At 38.0% G+C, this 27385-nt stretch overlaps 1 protein-coding gene across 1 annotated transcript in view; it reads right to left on the bottom strand.

Moving 5' to 3' along the window:
• Positions 1–27385, bottom strand: part of zgc:92140 (uncharacterized protein LOC447854 homolog) — a 44486-nt gene that overhangs the window by 6125 nt on the left and 10976 nt on the right. Inside the window, exons 2-3 of the mRNA XM_052108743.1 lie at positions 12847–12970; positions 1557–1642 (exon numbers count right to left, since the gene is read on the bottom strand). Of these exons, the coding sequence (XP_051964703.1) occupies positions 1557–1642; positions 12847–12937 (177 nt within the window). The 5' untranslated portion in view covers positions 12938–12970. The remainder of the gene's footprint in view (positions 1–1556; positions 1643–12846; positions 12971–27385) is intronic.

Below are 27385 nucleotides of genomic sequence, written 5' to 3'. Positions count from 1 at the left end.
AGGCTGGGCAGTTTAAAGGGGACATATCATGGAAAATGAGGCTTTCCTTGGTGTTTTGAAATAAGAGGTTGATGTATTATTTAAGCAATAAGGTACTAAAGGCTGTGCTATGTAAAGGATCATGTACAGTTGGCTGGTCATTATCACAAAATAAACCCAGCAAGTGGAGCGGAGGGGTCTTGAAGCACACTGATTTTCACCTCTGTTTTGCGAGTTCTGATAAACATGTTGGTGTTTGTCTTGTGAAAACGACTCCTACATATTACAAGATGACTTGCTAAATAAATAAATAGACATGAAATATTGATTTGAAATCAATAGCTTAGCCAAGTCATTAACGTATCCGTAGAAGGGTTACGGTTAGGGGTAGGTATCGGGTTACTGTACGACTCTAAGTAAACACAAACACAGTGTGTGAAAACTGCATGCAGCTTTCGGGAGATTTCAGGTAACCGGACGGTTGCCTTCTAGACATGGCCACAAACCTAAGTGTGGTTTGTTCTCTTTACAGCTACGTGTTGCCAATACAGCTGGTGTTTCCCTTACCGCCCCCCGCTGAAAACATGGATCTTAAAGCTTAAATTGCTCAGATGGTAGGAATATTCCTTATTCCGATCCAGGGGAATTATTTATTGTGTTAATTTTTATTGAGTTATTTTTTATATAATTAATCACACTGAATAAACATGTATAATATACTTCTGCTAAAAGATTTAGTCCCTGATATAACAGAGCATATACATAATAAATCCCTCTCCACTGCCCCTCCCTGTCAGCCTTCCTAAAAGGTCAAATAACTGCCCCACTTCGTATTAAATAGCCCCAGGTTGCCTAGCCTTCTATCTGACATTTCTACAAATGCTGCCACCCTGCCCATCTCAGTGCAACACTCCCAATATGAGGGCACTCCAGCCGACCTCCATCCCCTAAGGATAATCTGTCTGCCGATCACAACACTGGCTAGAACCCAGTTTCTTATGTATTTATGCCCTCTATTAATGACCGCCCCATGGTGTAAAATATGGGAAATTTGAGTGCCCAATAAGTCACATATAAAACTCTGAAACCTCAAACAAAATTCTTAACACCCCACCAAAAAACACGGGTTGTGTCCCCATCTTTTGATTGGCATCGCCAGCAGGTGGGTGTGTCTTTAATACCAAGGCTATACAATCTAGAGGGGGTCCAATAGAATAAAGTTGACAATGCTTCCTTAAGTAAAGCATCAATCCAGACAAGTCCAGATATCTGAGAACATTTGAATGAATGTGTGCACACAAAAAAATAACAATGTAATAATATGAAAATGTGATGTTGACTGGTAATATGAGTGTCTACAAATGAAAGCAAAAGTCTGAGACAGGGGAAAATAAGTCAGAATTTCTCACTCCCACATTCAAAACATGTCTGCACATGTGTGTACCAAGCACACACACACACAGTTTTCTTCCCAATGTATAAGAAAAAAAAAACAAGCTTTTGCACAGCAAAGGACACCATGCCACAGGGAAAAATTCTGGATGACAGTTTTTCAGGTGTGTGTGCAAATATCTCACCAGGTTCTCTTGGTTACGTGCGTTCACCCTGTCCTCTTCTCCATGCATGTACTTCACCTCCTCCACTCCCTTAATCTTATATTCATCTACAGTGATGGAGAGAGAAAGATGAGAGCATTAGTGAGTGTTTTGTTCTAGGGCAGTTAACATCAGTATTGGAATGCACTTATGGAGTAAAGAAACTGTAAAAACTGAGAACATGCCAATCATGAATATCCCTCCATGTGACATTGACACACACACAGCTTAGCTATCTAAAAGGGGATGCCATAGGGTTCAATAGTTTTTCAATTAGTAAGGACAAGCAAGGAAAGTCATTTGTTCACTATATAGGAGGACATTTTCAAAACAAATTGGCCATTGCAACTATAGCCAAACCTGTATAAAAGCATGCACGCATGCATACACAGAAACACCTTCAACCCGGCTTTAATAGATAAACTATTTGGACTTTGCCCTTTCCCAGCAATCAGAGATTACCAGCGGCCATACATTAACTTCCGCATAGTACATACTGTACACATGTACGCACACACCCACACGTATATAAAACTGTCTTTTACAATGTCTAAAAATCAGTGTGTGAAGCGACCGCAGCCCACTCTTTCGGTTTATCTCGCCTCTATCGGTCTTTCTCGCTTTGATGTCCCTGTCAGTTACCATCATGACAGCTGGAGTGGGCAGCCTGTGAACGTGACTCACTGCAGCCCATCCACACAAGCACAAAAACGCAAGAAAAGGAAAAAAGAAAAATATAAAAGAGAGCAAAAGACACCGCCAGTCTTTCACAGTTTGCAGAATGTAAACCTGTCTCTGCACAAAAGACCATGCTCCAACATGCTGACAAACACACATACAGCCAAGAGAACAAACCAAGAGAAATATCACTCACAAATTAAATGTAGCTTTAATTAATTTGACTGAGGCTTGTTACACAAAACAGGCCTGGGCTCCAAAGAGACCCATACCTATACACGCATACATCTCCCACACAAACATGTTCACACACACACACACACACACACACACACACACACACACACACAATTGTTGTGTTTCCATGTTTTATGGGGACTTTCCATAGACATAATGGTTTTTATACTGTACAAACTTTATATTCTATCCCCTAAACCTAACCCTACCCCTAACCTAACCCTCACAGAAAACTTTCTGCATTTTTACATTTTCAAAAAACATAATTTAGTATGATTTATAAGCTGTTTTCCTCATGGGGACCGACAAAATGTCCCCACAAGGTCAAAAATTTCAGGTTTTACTATCCTTATGGGGACATTTGGTCCCCACAAAGTGATAAATACACGCACACACACACACACACACACACACACACACACACACAGGTAATATCATTACTAAAAAAGGAGAACTGGTGAATATCTCATTCCTAATCCATCATTTCAGACAGAGAATCTTTCGTGAAATATGTATCTCAGAGAAATGGCAGACCTTTATGTCGCACGCCCTGGAGAGTGTGACATTTTGCCACTTTAGTATGCTCCAGACAAGTGATTTTTGGTGAGAGGTTCTATAATGTGAAGATATTATATTATCTAATTAATGATAGCAACATGACAGTGACCTTCATGAGCTGACAGAGAAGAGGATGCGTTCTAGTTCAACTGAAAGCAAAGTTTTTATGTGTTCAAGTAAGGCTGGATGATGTGTTAAATATTTTATCCTTTTAAAATATAAAGTAAACATTGTTAATAATGCAAAGATTTTAATGAGCGTTTATATGGTTTCCTAAAGACTATGACTGTAGGCCAGCTTTGCGCCCACTCCTTGTGTCATGACTCATGAGTATGAGAGCACAAATATATATTTTAAAGGAATTTTTGGGTTCAATCGAAGTTAAGTCAATCAAAGGGATTTGTTGTATAATGTTGATTACCAGAAATATTAAATATTTCAACTCCCTCCTTTTCTTTAAAAATGAAGAAGCAAAAATCTGGGTTACAGTGAGGCACTTACAATAGAAGTAAATGGGGCTAATTCGTAAATGTTAAAATACTCACTGTTTAAAAGTATAGCAAGAAGATGTAAACAATATGCGTATTAACAATTTTAGTGTGATTAGTCACTAACAAATCTTTTCTGTTTGAAGCTATATTCAATTTTACAACTTCGACGCCGCAACACAGTAAACCCTAAAACGTCACAGCTCAATTTTTTTTTAAGTTTCAACAACAAGCTTCACATTTCTTCCTTTAAACCCAATATTGGCCCCATTCACTTCCATTGTAAGTGCCTCACTGTAACCTCGATTTCTTTCTTTTCTTTTAAAGAAAAGGAGGATGAGGCTAAATTCATTTTTGTGGTAATCAACATTATTCCACAAATACAGTTGATTTAGCTTGTATTGAAATACTCCGTCTAATAGCCTCTTGATTTAAACCCGATTATCCTACGTTTATGTCTAAACAGTAGCAAAATGTCAAAAATGTTTGCTTAAATAAATTTTTTCAAAACACTGATTAAAGGATTCTTTCATGTCATTCAAAACAGTGGCTCGAGACCTGAATGATTTTAGTCTAGCCCTGAATGTTGTTTTGTTTGGAACTTTTTTTAGTGAATGTTGGTTACTATCATCATTTCATAAAGATGAATTGTTGACTGGCTAAAATCTTTTTAAATATTATCTGTCACATATTTAGAATCAGAACTAGGGATGCCAGATTTAAGTCAGTTCTTTTCAATGAATTGCTCAAATGGGCAGTCAGAATAGTCTGAAACTGTTCAAGATTTTCATCACGCTTCCCATACATACTTCCCATTGAATAGTTTGGAGCAGTTTTTCACAATGCAAGACAGTAACAGAAAATTGTAGAACATTTAAAACCCATACTTACAACCCCTTAGCTGCTGACTCAAGAAAAAAACATTGTTCTGTGAAATTTACTGATAAAGATACTGTATATATTGAGTATCATCAAAAAGTTACAAAATATTTCTGGCCCAATTTCTGATGTGTTCAGTGCTGTGAGTGGCGTGTCTGTGGAACATGAGTGGGCTGCTGTAATTTTAGAATCATGGAGCTATTCAAGTGGGTGTCTGTTAACACAGTGAGTCCACCACGAGGGAGGGGAGTTTGTCAATCTCTCTCGCTCTCTCTTTGATAGGAGGAAGATTAGTCATTAACGTTGTGCAGAACAGAGAAGAGTTACGAAGCCAAAGGTGATCCCATATTAATAATAAAATACATTGACAGGTCTTTCTCTGCCTTTGAGACACATGAACGACACTGTGCCTCTGGTTAAAAATCAGTTGTTAAAACACTAACATCTCAAGTCTTTAAACTTCAAACCTCAGTTGACACTATGTCAATGAGATGATCTGTTGCCCTACAGTATGCCGCTGCTGATAAAATCATTAGCTAAACAGTCACCTTGTGAACACTTGCTTAGTGAAATGTATCCACCACAGCCTCCTACTATAAGCTATATGCGCGCACACACACGCACGCACACACGCTCACACGCGCGCACACGCACACGCACACTCTCTCATGCCCTTTCACACATAAATGTACAGTAATTTTATCACTGGAGGTCAAAGAGTGATTTTATTGTTGGTCGAAATGGCCGTTCATACAGTCGGATGCCCTAATGCTATCAGTGGGCTGCACAACTGGCCATAGCTTTTGAAAGTTGTCAGTAAAAATTACGATGTCTTTCTAATTTGACATGGTTAATTGCCACTAAAAATTCACATTGTGGATGGGAAGTGATTGTGCATTAAGCACCATGATAAATTAACAAGAAAAATGATTAGCAAACCATGACTTGCCAATGTAATTCATTTAAATAAAGTTAAAATGTGAAGTATTTAAAAAAAAAATTGGATGTTAAAATACTTCTACCCCCAGCTTAAAAGAATATTCCGGGTTCAATACAAGTTATGCCCAATCGACCATTTGAGGCATAATGTTAATTAACACTAAAATTAATTTTGACTCGAGGTTGCATTAAGGCACTTACAAAGGAAGTGAATGGGGCCAGTCCATAAACGTCAAAATACTCACGGTTTCAAGACAAGATGTAAACAACATGTGTGTTGACATGAGTTTAGAGTGATAAAATCACTTATAAACCTTTTCTACATGAAGTCCCCCCCCCCCCCCCAATTTTACAACTTCATTGCCATTATATCATAGCGGAATGAACCCTGTAAAAATTAAAAATAAAACGATTTGAACAACCATTTAAACTACTTCACATGGTATTGAACCCGGATTATTACTTTAATATGCATAGACAAGTATAAGTTTGTATTCATACTCGTAGGTTGATTCCCAAAAAAGTGTAAACACTGTGGCGCAATTAAAACAATGCTGTTTGTTTGAGAATTTTGACCTGACATAGAAACATCATCAATGGCATTAGTTTGGGGTGGGACTCTCCGTTTTCCGTCCAATGGATGATGTTGGAAGTGTTTGGTTAACCGGTTTATATTATTGAGGCTGCTACCTCAATAACTGCAATGTGCATAGAACACTCATCTCATAGTATGTTGTGTTTACATTTGGCATTTTTAGAAACTGTCATCTATTTGCACTACTGTGTACTGGTCGGTGCTGCACTGTCTCTCACTGTGCCTATTGTCCTGTTAATTTGTAGTAATTTATTGTACTGTCCCGTACTTTTTGCACACGTTTGCACGTGCACTTTAGCTATGTTATTTAGTTTGTGTAGTCTCATGTGGTTCTGTGTTTGTCATATGTTGTTTTATGTAGCACCATGGTCCTGGAGGAACATTGTCTCGTTTCACTGTATACTGTACTAACTGTATATGGTTGAACGACAATAAAAACCACTTGAATTTAAAAAAACAATCATTAAATTTGGTGATGCTATTGGTGCAGAAATTAAACTCTCCCCCTTTAGACTTTTCTTAACTTGGTTGTAGGGATGTCCCGATACTCATGTACTGGTACTCGTTAAAAAGCTCTGAAACTAAAAACCATCTGATTTTTGTAAACATTCAGCCCACAATTTAAAATAATGTTATGTCCTAGGGAGATTATTTAACTGCAAAAGCTGCGATTTGATGAGATAAATATATAATTTGCATGTAATTCAAGTGTGTGGAGACAGAGACCTTTTAAGGCTCCTCCAAGATTCATACAGGGAAAACAGCATCATTAGCATCGATGACATTTTGACAGATGACAGTAAACCGAGTGCATATTCACTCTGTAGATTGAGGCACATACAGAGTTCATACTTTTTTAATTAAATAGCAGCCTTTTATGGTTATATAATCACTTTGAGTCATGTTGTGACCGTTTTTTCCAGAGTGGGAAGCTGCCATCATAACGTCAGAACTCTTTGGTCAAAACAACACAGAAACACTTCAAAATAAAAGCTCAGTCAAAATGAAAAGTAAATTTATAGAAAAAAGTATGACAGAAATATATCACTACTGTAAAGTTATGTAATATTCACTGCAATACTACTAATTATAATAAATCAGTAGTAATTGTATTATATTTAAGCAGTATCTACCATCTGTGATGCTCTGTTAAGCAGCAGTTCATTTGACAAAAAAATAACGCCAATGTTGTATTTTGGATTGTGCTGTGAGGTTCTGTATATAAGCACTTCATTTAGAAAAACAATTATACTATATTATGTTGAAAATTAATTGTTATATTTTAATTTGATTAAGGTTTTAATGAATCCATTTATTTAAATACCATTTTAACATTAAAATTTAAATAAAGGTTGATATGGATTTTAGAAAAAAACAACAACAACAGGTATCTGACACTGTATCAGCGTTTACCAAAATTAAAGTATTGGTACTCATTCATTAAAAAAAAAAAAAAATGGTATCGGGGCATCCCTACTTGGATGCATTGCTGGATACACACACCAAGAGTTGCAGCTGCTCACGTTGCTGGAAATTATCAACTCTTATTAAAAAAATCAATAACTTTTGTTTGGTTTGACGCTGCAGATCGTCAGTCATATTTATTTATTAAGCACATATAAAAACAACAACTATTGACCAAAGTGCTGTACAATATGCCAGATAAAACAGCTACACAAGACAATGACCATAACAATACTAACATTTACACCGATTTAAAAGCTAAAACAAACGGGTACGTTTTAAGACGAGATTTAAAATCATCAAATAGGAGAAGACCAGAAATGGCAATGTATTCCAAAGCCTTGGCGCCATGACTGAAAAGGCTCTGACACCCTTTCATTTCAAACATGACCTGGGGACAGTTAACTGTATGCGGTTAGATGAACATGAAGATCAAGGAGGACTGTTGTAGAGAAATAAAATCAGAAATATAAGATCATGCAAGGCCTTGTAAACAAACTGTAATACTTTGAACTGGATCCTGTATAAAACGGGAAGCCAGTGGATTGTGGCTTCCACAGGAGAAATAGAATCACATTTTCTGGTACCAGTCAGAAGCCTAGCAACAGCGTTTTGCACCAGCTGAAGACTGAGTTACACCTGTGCATTACAATAGTCCAGTCTTGATTAAATAAAAGCATGAACATGTGTGAACACCCCTTTAGACTGGCAGCAATCACATACATACAACGCATACACAAATCTCAACAGCTCACTTCAGATCACATGTAATCAGACAACATATTCTCCGCCTTCTGCCCTTGTTTGTTTTAGGGTAGCTCAGCCTTTCCTGTCATTGTGTGTGCAGGAGATTGTGTGTGTGGATTGACCAAGCGCTGAATCACAGATGAGGACACACACAAACACACACTTTCTCTGTCTGAACACTGACACAGTTTGACTAGTAAACAGTCTGCTGGCACTAATCAAGTCAGGGTGAGAGCTTCGAGAGAGAGAGAGAGAGAGAGAGAGAGAGAGAGAGAGGGGTGAAAACTGTCTCCCTCTGTTTCTATTGATAGAGATGTTTGACTGACAGCCAGGAAGGGCAGTGGAAAGAAAGGGCATCAGGCTGGCAGCAGGATGAGAGAAAAAGACAAGGAAAGAGAAAGAGGGAGAGAGTTATAGACAGATAGAGAGAAGGGGGAGTAAGCGATAATCCACAGTAACCAGGTCACTGCTCCATTCTATCTGGTGAATATAATACTCATCAATCTGTTGCTGAGCACTCCAGTTCACTCACAGATTACCAGATTTGCCTCATGACATGAACCACACACACACACACACACACACACACACACACACACACAAAGACTGAGAAAATAAAAAGAAATAGGATTGAAGGCCATATCCTCAAAATCTAAAATGACGAACACAGGAATGGAATACTACCATACCATTTCGTGCTTAATAAATACTGCATAGCATTTTATGCATACTGATTTAAAAAAAGGGAATCGTGACTGAGGCTAACATGCTGCCTAATATTTCCCTTTGTGTTCCTTGGAGGAAAGAAAGGTCACGTCCGCACTAATTTGTGTAAGTTTGAAACCTCCGTTTTACGGTCATGAAGAGCATTTTAAAAAGTCAAAATTTTCAGTGGAGGAAAATGCTGTTCCAGTGAGGTGTGTAAGCCGCAAAAATCGACGCGTTTTCAAAATAAAATGAATTAGTGTGGACATGGCTAAATTCAAAATAGTTTTGGAACAACATGAGGTTGAATGAATGATGACAGAATTTTCCTTTTGGGGTAAACAATCCCTTTAATTTGACATAAAACAAGGCTGTGAGGGATAAACGTACAGTCCATACAATAAGTCTTCTCTGTCTTAAGGTCCTAGTTCACATATAATTTCTACTTAATGTTTACTTTTTTTTGGAATGTCCAATGCCCAATGCGCTCCAAGTCCTTGTGGTGGCATAGTGACGAAGGACGAATCCCAGTTGCCTCATCTGAGACTGTCAATCTGCGCATCTTATCCCGTGGCTTGTTTAGCCGTTACCGCGGAGACCTAGCGCGTGTGGAGGCTTCGCAATATTCTCTGCAGCGTCCATGCACAACTCACCACACACCCCACCAAGAGTGAGAACCACATTATAGCAACCACGAGGAGGTTACCCCATGTGACTCTACCCGCCCTAGCAACCGGGCCAATTTGGTTGCAAAGGAGACCTGGCTGGAACATAGTCACTTTTTTAATGTTTTCCATCACTAAGAAATTCTTTTGAAAAGACAGATTTTCAATGTTGCGCCAACTGAACCTTTGTAACCCTAATGTATAAAACATTACAACGCATTAAATAGACTATACATCTGTCCCTCACAGCCTTGTTTTAAAGGGGTCATGACATGAGGAATACAATTTTCCTTGGTCTTTTGTCATAAAAGAGGTCATTGTACTATAAAAACATACTGTAAAGTTTCAGAACTGAAAACATTCTCCTTAATAGAAAAAGAGCATTTATTTAAACCTTATTTAAGCTGCAAAACTTTCTCATTTGGAATTTGTGGGATTTGTGATGTCACAAGTACTAAATATATCTGCGTATATGAACTGCGTTCAGAAAGATATCACCGCCTTTTTTTCATCATTGCACCCTTGGCCCCGCCCACTACAGTGTTGTTTCTAAAACAAGATCAATCATATTGATCTTGTTTTATGGATTTTTAGATATTGTTATAGAAAAACAATTTTTATCAATTAACAAAACTATCATCAATCATTTTTTTCCTAATATCAAAGGTCTTACTAGAAAAATGAAAAATAAAATTATCCAATGTGAATTTGCTTGATAAACAAATATGATCGTGTCTGGTAACATGTGCATGTAAAATGGCTAGAAATAGCATTTTACAGACAATTTACACAAGGTTTATTTCTATTTCTTTTGCTCCAAACTTACTTCTCTGTCTGCTCGTATGAATGTAACACATCATAAGAAAGTGTTTCACCGCTGTTCAAATGCACTTTGGATAACATCATTTTTATGTTTAAATGTTTTCCATCTGAAAGGAATAAATATTAAATGAAACAAATGACAATAAAATGCAATGTAATCTGTTCAGTAATCAAAATACTTTTTACATTTACATTTATGCATTTGGCAGACGCTTTTATCTTGTAATTGTTTTGGAATACAGTTACTTATATTTTTTTAAGTTGTAATTGTATTGGAATACAGTTACTTATATTTTGTATTTTAAATACGTATTCCCTTTACAAATTCCGTTACTCCCCAACCCTGGAGGGGAGGAATACAGAAAGAGACTCATAAAATTGTTTGGGTAATGGGGAGGGGAGGAAAATAGGCAGAAGTGGAAAGGAGACAGCCCGATCCAAAGAAAGGAAGGAAACAAGGAAAGTGTGGCCTTGAGAAGAACGACAGATATGCTTTGGGTGGGATAAATGTCAGGGGAGGAAATAGGGGAGTTTATGATTCCACGTCACTCACCCTCCCTTTCATTCTCAGACTGTTCCCCACCATCTTGCATGCTCTGAATCCTTAGATGCACAGTGAGGAACATGGTAAGGAGGAGAAAGACAGAGTGAGAAAGAGGGTGGGCGACAGCTCCCTGTGGCTGGTCTTCCAGTGTTTCCTGTTTGGATTTTCTGCTGTTGCCCCTATTTCTTAATCTCCCATAATCTCTCACACAGGCATGAGTCGCTTGCTAAGGGATGCTGTTTTCGAAACCCTTTAAAACATATTTAAAACCTCACACTAGCACATGTAACTCACACAACACACACTCACAGGCATGAGTCACTTACTCCAGCTGATAACGTTATCCTCTAAAGCACACACGCTTGTTGTCACAGATGTGGCTGACAGTCTTTACACAGGGCAAACACATCAGTATTAGTCCCCAGAAGTATTCATCCAAGAATTCCCAGAATTTAATAAATCAACTTCTTAAAGCATTGTAAAACTAAACTGCTCAAACATAAATTAACAAATTTAACTGGCAGTCTAACCGTTGACATGTTTTTGTTCTACTTAAAGTGCAGCACAAACTGGCTTGAATGACTGCTAAATGCCACTGTCAGTGCCACTGATGTTCAAAATCTAAGACGCCTTTCATATCTGCAACAAACACCTGTCCTATATAAACAAAATGTCAATTCCTTCAGCTGGAAAACAGCAAATGCTTCTGTTTAGTAAAAAAATGCGTTACATTTCAGATGATACTTAACATGGAAATTTCATGCACTAGATGGCCGAGTGCATTGTGTAAGTAATCAGGTTAACAAAAACTAAAGTTCTGGCAAATTTGCCACAAGTTTGCCAATGCCACTGATTATTTGCACATGCAAATTAGCTTGCAATTCACCCCAAATGTTTGCCAGAACTTTGCAGCAAGCTCATTTGCATGTAAAAATAATTAGTGGCAAATATGCGGCAAGTTTGCCAGAACTTTCGATTTTTGTAATTCGGGACACAGCTCTACAGAAATCAGTTTTGAATAGCCTTGGAAGACTAACATTTTAAATGAGACAACACATAGCAATATAGCAATGTTTACAGCACAATACAAGGAAGACATGTTGTGCTACTCAATCCCTTCATCCAAATTTGCACCTTCTGTCCTAAATGGTGTGCAAAATAAGAATATGTGCATACCAAATCTTAATACGTGCAAAAAAGACAACAATATCTGTATGGTATGCTTTGGAATTTCCAGTGGAGTATGGAAAAGTGTGCATTCATTCTAATATGGTTAATATTTCCTAAAACAACTTACACAACGGAAGAAAAGGAGTTTGTGATGGTTCACTTTCAACTTTTTAATTTGAGCAAAAGTTCAAAAGAATGCAAGGCCGAAGCTGCCACAATCATTTTTAAAACATATAAACCTTGAAGTTAAGTAATAACTGATTTTAAGGTGATGAATTTGAGCTAGATACTAACGCTTATGTAACCGGTCATGATCGACCCGCTTTGAGCGGGATTCGAACCAGTGTCAGCTGGCATGGGAGGCAGATACACTAATGAGGAGGCTAAAGCCCTTTGCATCAGTTGCTAGTGTGCCTCTTGAGGCCAGGGGAGTGAAGTTTACACATACCGCACAGCCATCACGTATCAGCTTGCTCCCGTTACACTTACAAGTAACAAACAATACTCGACAAGGGGGCTTGTGGTATTATGTCATGTTATGATGTGTTAATATGTCCCAATACTGCCACTATGTCTTACTTTCAAGCTTTTAGTTGATTCATTTTGCCTGAGGACATTTTACAGAGTGATCTGTAACTTTGCCATGTTCTCTTCACTGGATATTGCTGTCCACTAGGTTAATGAAACAGGGCTACCCAGTCTTCAGGAGCTGCTTGGAATTTGTTGGTCATTATCAATTTTTAAATTTGTTTGATAGTGTGTGTGTTTGTTTGAGACTGACCGGTGAAGAGGTCTCCGTTGCTGTAAGCTTTGCCCCGGCCCTCTTCTTCAGTGGGCACAGCCAGCACCTGCTTAGCCGAGGTGCAGCCCATGGCCTCACTCCTTACCTCCTCTCACCATCTCACCTGAGAGAGAGATAAAGACACAGAGAACATATTTAAGAGGCTGACAGTGCACATGATTAAAGTTATCCTGTCAGAACTGACACACAGTTAGGACTATTATCCTGTCTGCTGGGTAGCCGTTACATACTACCGGTCATTAATGACACCAGAAAAAGAAAACACATTTGAGTTGAGCCTAAACAGATCCAGACATGTTTATCACAGCCTGAAGCCAGAGTTACAGATTCCTGGTTTGTTTTATATTATTTACAACTGACATTTAGAACATGTGTATCTCCGAATTGAACCAGGTCCAAAACCAACATAAGTCACACAGACAGAACACAATCAGAATTAGAGATTTTATATAGAGAAATAATTTATTTTTACCAAGATTCACACTTTTCCACTTAATCGGTTCTTTAAAGGGATAGATCAACCAAAAATGTAAATTCTGTCAGAATTTACTCACCCTCATGATGTTTTCCCAATCCATATTACTTTTTTTTCTATTGTGGAATACAAAATGAGATGTAAGGCAGAATGTTATTCTCAGTCACCATTCACTTTTATTACATCTTTTTCCATACAATGAAACTGAATGCTGAGTGAGGCTGTCATTTAGCTTAACTCCTTTTGTGTTCCACTGAAAAAAGAACATATACCTTGAGTATGTTAATGTGCTGATTGCATTTATTGCTTAAGTGAGAGGTTACATAAATTATAAATTTTACAGTTTAAATAGTCATAATACATGGTTACATGGCTTTTTTGTTTGGGGGGTATTCATAGAAATAGTATAGATACAGGACATCAAGAGAAACATGACCCAGGCCAAAATCAATATTTTGTAGTACTCACATCGCCCATGGCTCTTGTGCACAAATGTTTTTATTGTAGTAATATAAAACATTATTTAGCTATTATTGTATTTAAAATCAGAAACAAAATAAATAAATAACTCACTATATCATACTAGGGCTGCAACTAATGTTTATTTTGAAAATAAACTAATCTAACGATAATTAGAATGATTATTTGACTATTCGGGCAATTATTGCAACGATTAATCATTTTTAGATATTTTTAAATATTTAAAAAAATATATATATTATAGGGGGCCTGGGTAGCTCAGCGAGTATTGACACTGAATACCACACCCGAAGTCATAAGTTCAAATCCAGCTTGTGCTGAGTGACTCCAGCCAGGTCTTCTAAGCAACCAAATTGGCCCGGTTGCTAGGGAGGGTAGAGTCACATGGGGTAACCTCCTTGTGGTCGCGATTAGTGGTTCTATATTTATTTATTTTGTATTATTACATAATAATTCCCTCATACTTTGCAATCTACATCACCATAATCTGTTTGAAAAGTTGGAGTGCGTCTGGACAGTGAGCTGTTCTTTCTTTCCGTCTTCAATCAAGCACGAACTGAAGTGCTGCTCTCCCGCGTAATAATTAGTGTTTCAAGTTCTTATGTTGCGTTAAATTAGCTCAAACAACTGTACGACAATGTAAATATTTGTCGTACATTTTTTATACATCACACTACAAATGCTCTACATGGCTTGATGACCCCAGTATGACTGCCTCACACAGAAACGAAGGCAGAAAAGAGGGGGAGAAAATGGACAAAACAGAGGAGAGAAACATCAGAAGCGCCGGCTACTCCTCCTTGTCTCTATCCTTGTTTGAAGTCATCAGTAGGGCATTGTTTACAGCTAAAGCTCTGGCTTTAGAAGCACAGTGCACAGGACAAAGCACCAGATGTACAAGCGAGTGAAAAGTGTGTGAACGTGTATGTGTGCAACCACAGGTCCGACAACTCTCAGCCTGCTAGTCTGTCACGCGTCCTGGAAAACCTGGAATTTCGCAATGCAGTTTTCCAGTCATGGAAAATTAGAAAAATACCTAAATGTCCTGGAAAAAAGAATGATTTGTCATTGAAAATATTAATATAACCATTTGACTGTAGCTAGCAAGGTTTCCGTTACAAGCACAAAAACATGGTAACGATCTGACTCGGAATATGGGATCAAATACACACATTTTTTCAGTAGTTTTTTCGCTGCAGGTGGCTGCACATTGTGAGACAACATTAGCGGTTAAGGGTGCTTACACCCTCACAATTTATTACAGCAGCAGCCAATCAGGAGTTTGGCATTCGTGGTGCAACCGAGGCAGATTTCTTGATTGGTTACAGCTACGGCTGATTGCGTGCTGTGCTTCACGGCGCATGCAAAGTAAGAAGCGGCATTCGCGAAACTTCTCATTCATAAACAAACTGAAAGAACTGGTACTTGTACCGACCAACTGAATGAGAGGGACATGTTGTTAGTTTACTTCAGCATTGGCATGGGAGTCTACCTTGTTCATCATGGAGAGAAAAGGGCGGAAGAGCTATTAATGAGTAAAAGTGACTAATGTTTCTGCATGTTGAGGGGATGTCACATGACTTGTGTCTGTGCTGCCGAATACATTGAAGTCTATGAAGTGACACGTCAGCACAACCTCGGCTCCAACTTCACACCAAAGTATTTATCACACACGCATTGCCTCACAAATTATGTCTTCGAGAGTACAAACTACATTAAATATTTAAAAATGGTTGAAATTTATGGAGATGTTGAACGTCTCAATTTCCCTCTTTGTCCTTCAGACGTACCATCCCCTTTGAACTCAGTGCATTCGCAGCATTCTCTGACGAAGCATAATCTTTAGTCAGTGTGTAGGAACCACTGATCTATATCTATCTATTCTATCTCTCTCTCTCTCTCTCTCTCTCTCTCTCTCTCTCTCTCTCTCTCTCTCTCTATATATATATAAAACTGGATTGCTCATGATGTCACAACAGTGAAGCTACTGCACCGCCATCTTGGTATTCCCTTACATTCTGTATTTCTATTGGTCTCAACGGGAAATCGTCTGTTTTGGGGAGTAATTTTTACCTTTCCAGTCACATTAAAAAGTTTTTTTTAAGTCTGCATATACTGCATCACAATGCAATCTTCCTAAATATGTAATTAATTATTTATTTGGACTCATATATAGATGAGTGGTAGGCACCGTAATGTGGAGGACAAAGCACCGCTTGATGCTGGTGTTTAGCGGAGCTTTGACGCCTCGACTAAACTCAAATAAAATGCACTTTACAATGATGAAGGGACATCATTGAAACTCAAAATGATTGTCATTATGCCATTATTGTTGTTTTTTCTGATAAAAGTCATGTTCAGCAGTTTAAACATTGTAGGAAAATGATACAGTAAATCTGCTTTGTTTTTATAATGCTAATACACTGAAACACCACATCAAGTTCATCATGTGTACGCTTGTGTGTGTGTGTGTGTGTGTGTGTGAGATGACAGAGAGCACTCTGAAGTGCACAGCACATACAGACCATGTATTTATTTAATTAAATTCATGCTTTACGGGGATTCATATACTATGCCATGGAGCATACTGCTTATCTTGAGGTGAGAAACTTCTGTCAAAAACACACAGAAATGGCAAAATAAAAGCTTGATTTAAATGGACACATGTTTTTGCTTAAATATTATGTTGGGCGCATAAAATGTCCTGGAAATGTCCTGGAAAATTGTGGCTTGAAAAGAGTGGGAACCCGGTCTCCCTCTCAAGGCTGCTGTGATTTGGTGCTCTATCCAATAAACCCCAGGGGTTTTAGGTGTGTAAATATTTAGTTTTAGACCATCTCAGGTCTTGAAAGAAAATGTTCTTGAGGTGCCATGAAATAATTATAAAATAATTGGGTGGGACTCTGTTTGATTGACCAATGGATATGCACGTTCTTGTGTATTAATGTACTGGTCATATTAGTGACAGGAGATGCTAATCGGCCAGATGTGAAACTGTGTTAATAGGACTTGGCTTAAGCAGTTGCTTAAAACCTACCTACTGACAACATACACATGAACAACAGTGTTGGGTTTAATGCATTACCAAGTAATTAAGTACTTAATTAAATTACTTTTTCATTGAACAAAGTATGGGGATCCACTTTTCAGTAATTGAATTACAGTTACTTCTGATGTAATTGCATTAAATACTGTACAGACTCTAGAACACTTCTATAAAACAATAGTGATATTAAAATCTAGATTTAAAATATACGTTTTTAAGTTTTCATTTTCAATCATTCAACCTGGAATTGATACAGAAGTCATTAAAAGCTTCACATTTTGAAATAGGTGTCATTTAAAAGCTTGGAATTTGGGCTGCTTCTTAATATAATGAATCATAAATGTGCCTATATTACAGATGTATGCTTATTAAATGATAAATAAATTCCAATGCACATGCATACATTATGGTATCCATTTACCTTGTGTTTATGGTAATCCTGGTGACTAGCTCATAGAGAGAATAATGAACTTCAAACAGCTGTAATGCATTAAACAAAAATGAGGCGATAAACGGCATGTAACGAATATTAAACAAGAAAACACACAAAATAAACCCTAATCTCTGTAGGCTATACATTGACTATTATTAGTGCCGGCAGACTGCGAGTGCAGTTTATGTGCGTGCATTGAGACTATGCGCTTCTCATTCACTGACTGTTGATACAGCGCTCATCTGTGACAGTTCCACTGTATAACTTATTAAATGTGTCACTTTAATTTGTGCTTGGACTTGTTTTAAATCACACTATTTCCCACATTCTGTTTATGTTTCATTAAGTAATACGCAAAAATGATTTTAACATACATACATTTTCATGTCGCGTTTTTGTTTATTACCTCATGAAACAAACAGAATATGGGAAATGGCATGTCGTTATTAACACCGGATGACTAAAACCAGCCCCAAAACAATGTAACAGTGCAGAGATGTTGAAATAATCCTCAGAGTAACATGAGCTTTGCTTGCCCTCACGGCATTCACAAAAGTACTATCACTCACACAGTGATAGCTGTGTTTGCACGCGCACTGTCGCTTGAGACTGCCCGAGTCTATGCCTGAAGAAAAGATTCCGCAGGCAATCAGAGAATTTGAGCCACAAGTAAATTAACCGGCGAAAATAATATTTAGATTTTCCCGGTTATCAACCAATAAAATACCAGCCGCTGATATATCGCGCATCCCTAGTTTTAACTACTCGTTGATACTGTAGCAGGTTTCAGTAAGGAGGAAGCGGGAGCTGGGGTTGCAGTCCATGTAAGTGTGTTTTATTTTCCAAGTTTAACTTAACAAGGTGCTTTTCACTTTGCAGACACATCTTCACTGATAACAGTAAGAACAAACGTAATAGTACTAAATAAACGCTTTGCAGTTTACAGCTTCGGGGTGCGTGTCAGTTTCGGACTCTCTCTGGCGCTCCGTCGGCCTTTTCAAGCCTGTCTCTGCCGTCACCGACATGACACAGGTGAACTGGGGCTCACACACAAACTCCAAAACATGACAGAGGAATTTGATCTACCAGACTCGTATCCACTGAAAAAGCCACTTAAAATCGGCTGTTTGGGAGCATTTGAATGACTGACTGAATACGATGAATGGAAAACATGCTGACAGAATTATATAAAGTCCTACAAATGGGACAGTATGTTCTACTTAGTCATCCGACAACCAGTGGTTTAAAATATTTAGCTGAGGTGGTTTAAAAGGATGAATTGAAAGATGCAACTTTTTATGATGTTTAAGCCTACTGACAGTAACTACATTTATATGTAGTTACAATTGGGTCTTAAATCATCATCATTATTTAAAGCATTGCTTGAAACAAATTCACCACATTCAACAATAAAATGTAAATTTAAGTCATAATTGGATTTTAAATAGCCTGCTCTAAGCAATGTTTCTGTTATTATGCATAGTCCACAAGTTTATTTGTGAGGCTTTGTGGACCGATTCAAGGACAGTATTTTTATGGAGTCCGTTACTGATTCTTATAGTGGGGTGTCTGACGGACAACGGTTGCTTTAATAACCTGCACTGTTAGAAATTTCTGTAAATTACACAGTATTTAACTGTAAAATGAACTGTATTTTACTGTAGGACAGTTATACAGCATGTTACTGTATTTTAAAGTTGCATTGTGGGAAATATCCCCTTGGCGCCACTAAAATACAGTATTTTTCATTTACTGTAAATCGAAATACAGTGGGGGAAAAAAACGAGCGTGAAACCTGACCATTCACAGAAAAGCTTTTATTTCCCGCCTGGAGAAAGAAGAAAACGAAGACACAGATGCAAGCAAAGGTGTGTACAAATATTCCTGCTTTTATTTAACATATTTTATATTTTTGGTTTAACTAAAACTATTTAAATAAAAAAACAATAAAAGAAAAAACGCTGCCACCTCAGTCACCTCACACTTTATGCTGTGGAGAGAGCTTACTAGAGAGTTACCAACACTCTGTGCAAACATTCATATTTCTTCCTTTTCTTTCCCTTTTCTGAACGTTTTACCGTCATATGTGGACATTAACGGGTCTCTGCCTTGGGTTTGACCACGTCAGGAGCAGGTGAGTGTTCATGTGAACTGTTCGCCGAAAAATAACGCTTTTGTGTATTAGTTTAACTTTAAAGTCAGTCGTTTTTTCCCGCTATATAATCGCTTGGCGTTAACTGACATATAAATGCACCCGCAATGTTCGTGTGCAAACACTGTGGCGTCTCTGTGGAGACATTATACGCCTTTATTAATCATGCCAGAGGGCATAAAAACACGACGAACTTCAGGTTTTCGTGTGCAGTTCCCGAATGCCCATGCACTTTCCAAAGGCTCTCCGCACTTCAGTCTCACATTTACCGCAAACGCAGAAAGGCCGCAAAAAACCGAACAGATCTGAACCACATGATCTGCATTCTAGATGCAGCGTTGAAGGCTGTACATTCGTGTCGACCAAATTCGCCAGTCTTTGTGAACATCTAAAATGGCATATTCGAGATGGCAAAAAAATTTAATGTCCGATTACTGGCTGTAAAAAATATTTTCGAGTGAAGTCGTCATTTAAAGGGATAGTTCACCCAAAAATGAAAATTCTGTCAGTAATTACTCACCCTCATGTCGTACCAAACCCGTAAGATCTTCGTTCATCTTCGAACACACGCTGTTTACGTTGTAAATACAGCACTTCGGGTTCTACGTTAGAACACCGCCTCACTATTGGTCGACGCTGTTCATTTGGGCACCACAACACATGCGTGTGATGCTGACGCAGAAGCAAGCCAATGGTGAGCCGGCGTTCTGATGTAGAACCCGGAAGTGCTGTATTTACAACGTAAACAGTGTAGGAGACTGACACAGACAAGAAGAAATTGTTGAATAAATTCTGGATTCACATGGACTATTTTACATTTACATTTATGCATTTGGCAGACACTTTTATCCAAAGCAACTTACATTGCAATTATTACAGGGACAATCCCCCCGGAGCAACCTGGAGTTAAGTGCCTTGCTCAAGGGCACAATGGTGGTGGCCGTGGGGTTCGAACCAGCGACCTTCTGATTAACAGCCCTGCGCTTTAGCCACTACGCCACCACCACTCATTTTAACAATGTCTTTCCTACCTTTCTGAGCCTTGAAAGTTGCAATGACGTTGCTGTCTATGGAGGGGTCAGAAAGATCTCGGATTTCATCAAAAATATCTTAATTTGTGTTCCGAAGATGAATGAAGATCTTACGGGTTTGGAACGACGTGAGGTTGTGTAATTACTGACAGAATTTTCATTTTTGGGTGAACTAACCCTTTAACATCACTTCAAATAAGTTTTGAATAACAAGGGTGACTAATGAGAAAAGCTCCATCTACATATTGTCAATGACACCAAAACCAAATGTTAAATGTTTTTGCAAAGTTAAACATTATAAATTAATGAATTACTATTTTTAATTTTTTTTAGGGGATTCAGTTCTACACAGCAAAAAATGGATGCTGCCAATTGAAGGCAAATTTCTCTTTCCTGACACTGACCTACCAGATTTGTCCTCTGCGTTTGCTGTTCTCTTCGGTTGCTATTATGTGCTTAACATCGAGTACCAAGTGGAAGCAGCCACTACTTTGGAGTTCATTCAGAGGTAAGTACATCTTGCAATATGACATAATATTAGGTACACATTAAAGGGATCATCCACCCAAGTTCTGTCATCACTTATATATTCAGCAGAACACAAAATAAGATATTTTGAAGAATGTTGGTGACCCAACACTTTCGTTTCCTGTTGACTTCCATTGTTTTTTTGTGTCCATATAATGGAAGTCAACAGGAACAGAAAGTGTTGGGTCACTAACATTCTTTGTGTTCCACTGAAGAAAGAAGAACATACAGGTTTGGAAAGACATGAAGGTGGCTAAGTACGGTGACCAAGAGAGCTCAACGTGCTGCATCTTAAAGGGTTAGTTCACCTAAATATGAAACTTCTGTCAATAATTACTCAGCCCTCAAGTTGTTCCAACCCCGTAAGACTTTCATTCATCTTCAGATCACAAATTAAGATATTTTTGATGAAATCTGAGAAATCTGTCCCACTCCTTCATAGGCTTCTATGTAATTTCATTCTGCTGGCCCAGAAAAGTTATTAAAGACAATGTTTAAAATAGTCCAAGTGACTACAGTGGCTCAACCTTAAGTTTATCAAGCGACAATACTATTCATTTTCTTCTGTGTGGGCCTCTGACATGAGTTCACTAGAGCCACGACGCATGTCACGAGAACTGAGTAGATGACACTCACGATCATTTGATGGGAAAGTGTGAAAGGTAAAACATTCATTTTGTGGCATTGGTAAGGCACTTTTATATTTTCTCGTTGGTTTCTCACGATTCACACATCCCGAAATGCACACTTTAGAACCATTTTAAACACTACATTGAGACCCATCTGCGTCATCTTCTGTTCTCACGCATGCGTCGTGTTGCTCTCGTGAAATTACTCAGAGACCCACACGGAATTACATTTGTACATTTTTGGGGGTTTTACGCACAAAAGTATTCTCGTCAGCTTGATAATTTTAAGGTTGAGGCACTGTAGTCACTTGGACTATTTTAACAATGTCTTTACTAACTTTTCTGGGATGGCAGATATCGATTACCAAGCAGCATATGAAGGAGTGATCCAGCTCTCAGATTTCATCAAAAATATCTTAATTTGTGTTCCGAAGATGAACGAAAGGCTTTTTTGGGTGAACTAACCCTTTAAGAAAACATGCAAATAGAAAAAACAACCGCAAATTAAGTAAACATCTTCATCAGTTTTACAACACACGTGTGCTCCAAATACTCACAACACAACCAAATACAGAACTGCAAAAGTTTACAACACAACCAAATACAGAAACGCGCTGCAAATGGCACAGAACACAACGGAAATGTTTTCAGGGGACCCCAATAAGTGACGAACCCGGCTGTGTACAGCCGATGTACGATTAACGGCTGTCCAAATTCACTTACTCATTTTCATTCACACCTTCAAGTGAACTGTATTAGTGGACTAACAAAGAGATTAGTGAATGAGGGTTTAGGGGGCGATTTCGGATGTAGCCAACGTAATTTCCTCATTATTTTCACCTGGGATGTTCCCATGACAACGCAGCATGGTATCCTGTTCTTAGGACAGACATGTATTATTATTGCTGTTAAAATAACTGTTGCAAATAAATACATTTTATACAAAAAAGTTTTTATAATATGCTTTATTTATCTGTGTCTCAACTTTAAAAATTGCTGTCTCATCTTTGGACCCTACATTACCTAACATTTCTTACCTATGAAACTTATTTAAACTTAACATTACAAAATTTTTTACAATGTTACTGATGTATAGAGTAATATCTTACCCTCGTGTTCTTTTTACATTTTGTATATTGTATACAAAGTTGTATGTCATAAACATGTCATCTCTGTATGTTTTGTAAAAAAAAAGTTTGTCCGGGTTACGTCACTTATTGGGGTCTCCTGGAAACATTTCCGTTGTGTTCTGTGCCATTTGCAGCTGCTCTCTGTATTTGATTGTGTTGTGAACTTTTGCAGTGCGTTTCTGTATTTGGTTGTGTTGTGAGTATTTGGTGCACACGTGTGTTCAATTTTTGTCTTAACCAATGTTTAAAACATTTTTACACATCAAATGATCTAACATTTTTTTTCTGTTATGTAAAGGTTCATTGTGAGGATTAACCCTGACAACAGCAAGTGCTCCTCAAAGTTCCAGGTCAGTAAAAGAAGTGGGAAGATGGTGCAAAGGAAGAACTCTGGCCTGAACCCTCATGTATCCTCCTTCATTAAGGAGTTTCTGGATTTCAGCTGGCAAAACTATTAAGCTACTAAGAGCAAATACACTCTACAAAGGAGTTTTCTGAATTTGTAAATTTTTAAGATTGTTCTTATGACTGGATCTGTTAATGAATTGTTTTAAAATGCTCTTAATATATAACTTTTATGTATAAATGTTACTGCAGGTTTTTGGAAAACTACAATCTGCAAGAATATTAAAATGTTATTTAATGTATAACAATTGAACAATTAAATAAATAATAAATAAAAAATTAAACAGTTTTCGTTGTTTCTTTTTATAGTTATTTACTAGTTTTTACTACTGAGACCTGTTGAAATACAATAATTTGTACAGTTTTACAATAAATAGTAAAAGTGGACAACAAAAACAGTAAATTTCAAAGTGTAAAGTAATATATTTGTATTGTATTAAATATATTACTGGAGAAAAGACCATAACATTGTGTTTTACAGTAAAAATACACTATACTGTAAATAAATTTACAGCAAGTTAAATGGTACTGTAAATATGAATACAGTATTTTTACTGTAAGTTTAATTTACAGTAAGTTACTGGCAAACAGCTGCCAGTAAGTTACTGTAATTTCTACAGGAATTTTTTTACAGTGTGTTGCACAAGACAAAAATGTTGTATGCCGCAAGCTACATGTGCAACCACAATAATCTTAAAATTATGCAGCTCTGAAGCGACTCCAACACTTCAGTTACATTGAAGCGCATTTTGCGCCTGGTATGCAGAGTGTTGCCTCTCTAATTATTTAGTCTACCTTCTATTTATTTATTGTATATTTAGCAGGCTTCCTTTTGCGCAGCGTTCACATGTCCCTAAGAAACATGTCCACTAACACATTAAACTGTGATATGTATTTTTTAACTCAGTGCTGTTGAATAAAAAGACAATTTGCAAATAATCGTAAAACCGGTTAATCACAATTTTTTTTCTCAGATGGTAATCCAACCATCAAAGTGTTAATGGAAAGAACACAGACAAAAGATTGATAATAAAATGTATAACTCACTTTGGGCATTTGTGTGAATGGCTTTCGGCTGCAGACAGCAAATGAGTGAAGCAGCATATTAAACAGAGTGGATGGGTACTTGAGAAGATTCGATTCCTTTTGTAGACAAATAAAACAATTACAGAAATTACAAAACTACAGTGACCTAACAATAACCCCTGACAAAAGAATTGACTAATGTATAGGGCCATAAATTAATAGCCTCTCTTAAAGACAGCCATGAAGATGAAGCAGTGCATGATAGCGTCACAAACTTACTACAAACACACACACACACACACTCAGTACACACACATCCAGTAAGTACACACCCTCAAAAAAGTCCCAGGGCTTTAAACTGTCTGAACAACTGCTTGCCCTGAAAAACGGGCTGATCAGGAGAGAGTAATAAACATGGAAAGGAAAGCACCAGTCGTTCGAATCTCAGCAGCAGTGGAACAGCACAAACATCAAACCCTTCTCTGAGTAACCAAAGAGACCCATCTATTCATCTCCGCCTGTGACCGAACATGCAGGTCAGCAGCCCCCCACCATAATATTTACTCACCCGGGACGGCTGTAGCATCAACCCCTCATCCCAGTTTAAACAGATCATCAGGCTGACCTGATCATAGAGATGAGGTTAAAGAAGGCAATGAAACCAAGAAAGTGACGTGTTCTTGGAAAATGTCTCTACACAAATGATCGTACAATGACGTGGATGCATGAGGAAGGTGTTTAGCAGCCAGTACGAAGCAGGTGTGAGGTTACGAACAACTGAAACAAACTCAAAAACAACTTTGTTTTGGCCAGTTTTAGTTTGAAATGATGTCATTCTCATTCGTTCTTCGATTTCATATGAAGTATGGGTACTTTACTTACTTTCACTCTTTAATTGTTCAGACACAAACACAGAGATGCTTTCACCGGGCATAACGCCTGATCAACCTACACACATATCTATCAATCCTAACTGTATCTCAAGGCATTCAAACAAGCGCACCATAACCAATAAAGTGAACATTATTTTGCCAAGTAGGACATGTTCCAGGATCTACAGTGCCTTGCAAAAGTATTCAGACCCCTGACCAATTATCTCATATTGCTGAATTAAAAATGGTGCATTTAAACTTCATTTTGTTTGATAATTTAAAACACTGGAATTCAAAATCAATTATTGTTAGGTGACATTGGTTTTATGTTGAGATATATATATAACAGAAATATCTTGCTTGTATAAGTTTTCAACCCCATGTGATGTGGAAGCTGCCAGGTTACACAGAAGAAAGAAATAGCCCTAACAAGGACACAATTTCTTTACCATTGGCATCCATCTGTGTATCATTAAAGTTGCAATCACATTTTCTGGATAACAAAACCCACTGTTGAAGGATCACTGGTCAGGCTGTGAATCTGAAGGAAAATGAAGATCAAAGAGCATTCCATAGAAGTTAGAGATAAAGTATTAAAAATGCAAAGATTAGAGAAAGGGTGCAAAATAATATCCAAATGTTTGGATATCCCAGTGAGCACAGTTGGATCAATAATCAGGAAGTGGAAGCTGCACCACACCACCCAGGCACTGCCAAGAAAATGCCATCCCTTAAAACTCAGTGCTCTAACAAAAAGGAGACCTGAGAGAGAAGCCTCAGCGAGGCCAACAACCACTTTGAAGGAGCTACAGAGTTCAGTGGCTGGGAGTGGAGTAATTGTGTACCAGTCAACGATATCAAGAGCACTGCATAATGCTGGTCTGTATGGGAGGGTGGCAAGAAAGAAGCAGATACTCAAAAAGTACCATCTGAATGCATGTCTGGAGTTTGCCAGAATGCATGTGAGTGACCCAGCTGTGATGTGGGAGAAAGTTTTGTGGTCAGATGAGACCAAGATAGAGCTTTTTGGCCAAAACTCAAAGCACTATGTGTGATGCAAACCTAACACTTCCTATGCCTCAAGACACACCATCCCTACAGTGAAGTATGATGGTGGCAGCATCATGCTGTGGGGATGCTTCCCATCAGTAGGTACAGGGCATCTTGTTAGAATTGAAGGAAGAATGGATGGAGCAAAATATAGGGAAATACTGCAAGAGTGCTTCAGTTCACTAAAAAAAACTGAAGCCTGGGAGGAAATTCACCTTTCAGCAGGACAATGATCCCAAGCACAAGGCTAAAGCATCAGTGGAGACTCAAGAATAAAAAGATAAATGTCCTACAGTGGCACAGTTAAAGTCCTGATCTCAATCCTATTGAGAATCTGTGGCACTATTTGAAATCAAAAAGATATTTCCCAACAACAAAACAATGTAACTTTACAATAAATTATTCTGAGTTTCAGTGTTTTAAAATAAAATATCAATCAGAATGACATTTCAAATGTACCATTTGTAATTTGGTAATATGAGAGAATTGGTCAGGGGTCTGAATACTTATGCAAGGTACTGTATATCCTTGTCGGTCCTGGAACAATATTTCTATCATTCAATCAGGTTTTAGGGACATAGAAAAGGGTAGGTTGAATTTGGTTAAAGCCTTTTAAACCATTCTTATTAACCTATCGTTGCCCTCTGATTTTAGTGATAGTTTCTTTGATAGGGATGTTGTTCCAAGACCAACAAAATGTGTTGATCCAGGAACCCATAATTGCATGGCAAAATTACAATGACCTAAAAAGAACCCCTGACAAAAGAAAGAATTGACTGATGCCTTTAAGGATGGCCAAGAAGATGAAGCAGAGCGTGAAGGCATCACACACTTACTACAAAACACACACACACACACACATCCAGTAAGTACACACCCTCAAAAAAGCTGCAGGACTTTGAGCTGTCTGAACAACCGCTTGCCCTGAAAAACAGGCTTATCAGGAGAGAGCAAGAAACATGGAAAGGAGAGCAACAGTCGTTCGAATCTCAGCAGAAACTGGATGACACAAACATCAAACCACCCTCTGAGTAACCAAAGAGACCCATCTATTCATATCTGCCTGTGACCGAACAAGCAGGACAGCAGCCCACCACAATAATATTTACTCATTGGCACTGCTTTAGCATCAACCCCTCGTCCCAGTTTAAACAGATCATCAGGTTGACAAGCCTGCTAAGCTCTGCTAAGACACACACACACAGTAAAAACTGCTCAGAGTTGTCTCCGTTATCTTACGACTAAGCCCGCTTTCCCTTTC

Source organism: Xyrauchen texanus, chromosome 37, assembly GCF_025860055.1.
Source record: "Xyrauchen texanus isolate HMW12.3.18 chromosome 37, RBS_HiC_50CHRs, whole genome shotgun sequence".
Taxonomy (NCBI): domain Eukaryota; kingdom Metazoa; phylum Chordata; class Actinopteri; order Cypriniformes; family Catostomidae; genus Xyrauchen; species Xyrauchen texanus.
This window is presented reverse-complemented; position numbering and strand designations above follow the sequence as displayed.